Below are 1,684 nucleotides of genomic sequence, written 5' to 3' on the forward strand. Positions count from 1 at the left end.
TTTCATGGAATTTGATTTTTTTGGGCTTACCTTAGCCACTAAGAATTCAAAAAATTCATATTTAAAAATTATAAAAAATAAGAAATAATATTTAACTATGATTTTTATTTTGTTGGCTGAATAGTCAAATTGGCAAATTTGAACCTTAGTGAATGGGAGGAACTCATAAGTGATTTCATTTGTCAAACTTCAAGGCATAGGCACCATGCCCATGGCTATACAGCCACGAAAATGCACTTCTTTTACATTGCTTTTTCTAACTTTTTAAAAAATTAACTTAGTCCTCTCCTTCGTATGAAAGTGCATTTTCGTGGCTGTATAGACGTTGCCTTTATGTCCACCATTGAAATTGTGTTTTCCCGCGATCAACACCTACGCGATTTCATTCGATCCCTGCCACCACACTACAACCAATCAAATGCGGTATCTCTTCATCCGACGGTTGAAAATTCATCTTGATATTTGCCACGGATCCGATGCAGGGCAAAGCGCATCGAACGGCCAAAGACTAAGCGGACGACACGGCACTTCAGTATAAAAACACAAACATCGAATCAAATGAACGCAGTGACGGAGGTTCTTGCTGAGAGGGTTTGAAATCGAAAGTTTTTCGAGGTTTAAATTTATTTCTGAGAAGATGTCTGGTCGTGGAAAGGGCGGCAAGGGTTTGGGAAAGGGAGGCGCCAAGAGGCACAGGAAAGTTCTTCGTGATAACATCCAGGGCATCACCAAGCCTGCAATCAGGCGTCTTGCCAGGAGAGGAGGCGTTAAGCGCATCAGCGGCTTGATCTATGAAGAAACCAGGGGTGTTTTGAAGATCTTCTTGGAGAATGTCATCAGAGATGCTGTCACTTATACTGAACACGCACGCCGCAAGACAGTGACCGCCATGGATGTGGTCTATGCTCTCAAGAGGCAGGGCAGGACTCTCTACGGCTTCGGTGGATAGACCTCGTTTTAACGACGAGTGTTCTCTCTCTCGCTAAACTGTTATGAGTTTCTTGGTGTTTTTAAACACCACTTCTGTTATGGAATTATTTGTTTCAACCATAATTTGGCAGGAATGCCATGTAAGTAGAATGATAATAAGTGCTATTCTCTGTAGAAATTGATAACTTACTTCTTTAAAGTAGCTTAAGAATGGCTATAGATATGAAGTTTCACTAGGACAGGGTTTTGGTAGTTGCAGAGTTTTTAATCGGATTATCTTATTCTGGAATTACGAGAATCGTTTTGTTGATCAATTGCATAATGGTTTGTACCCATTTGTATCTCTGGGATATGATCAAGTCGCTTCTGGCTATTGATTGGAGTGTTTGTTTTTGGTATACTTTTGATCAACACTATTGGTAATTGCGGGATTTGTTTGCATGACAGGGTCAGTCTTCTAGCTGGTTTGATAAACATTGATGTTTTGTACGATCTATTTCAACTTGCAATACCAGATGCTATATCAATTACAACAGGCATTTCTGCAACTTTAATGCTCGTTAGTAGTAAAATTTAAAACAAATAAAGGTATGTACATAGGCTTTGGAGCTTGTAAGACTAAGTCGTTAATGACAGGCAACATATAATCTGAGGAAATGTGCCTCATAGATTATGTGATTGATCTAGAAAATGGATTCGAAACAGGTAAGGGCTTTAAGTCTAGAATGGTGCTTAAATCTTGGATTTGTCGAAG

At 39.4% G+C, this 1,684-nt stretch overlaps 1 protein-coding gene across 1 annotated transcript; it reads left to right on the forward strand.

Annotated features, from left to right (window-relative positions):
• Positions 1-551: 551 nt before the first annotated feature.
• Positions 552-1,303, forward strand: LOC149540739 (histone H4). The gene has a single exon (XM_089801823.1). It carries the CDS (start codon positions 638-640, stop codon positions 947-949), a length of 312 nt encoding a protein of 103 aa, XP_089657949.1. The 5' UTR covers positions 552-637; the 3' UTR covers positions 950-1,303.
• Positions 1,304-1,684: the final 381 nt, after the last annotated feature.

Source organism: Cupressus sempervirens, chromosome 9 (assembly GCF_028749045.1).
Source record: "Cupressus sempervirens isolate cs-2001-9-10 chromosome 9, ASM2874904v1, whole genome shotgun sequence".
Classification (NCBI taxonomy): Eukaryota; Viridiplantae; Streptophyta; class Pinopsida; order Cupressales; family Cupressaceae; genus Cupressus; species Cupressus sempervirens.

Coding starts and splice junctions, on each gene's coding strand:
- LOC149540739 (XM_089801823.1), top strand. CDS start 638: ATGTCTGGTCGTGGAAAGGGCGGCAAGGGTTTGGGAAAGGGAGGCGCC.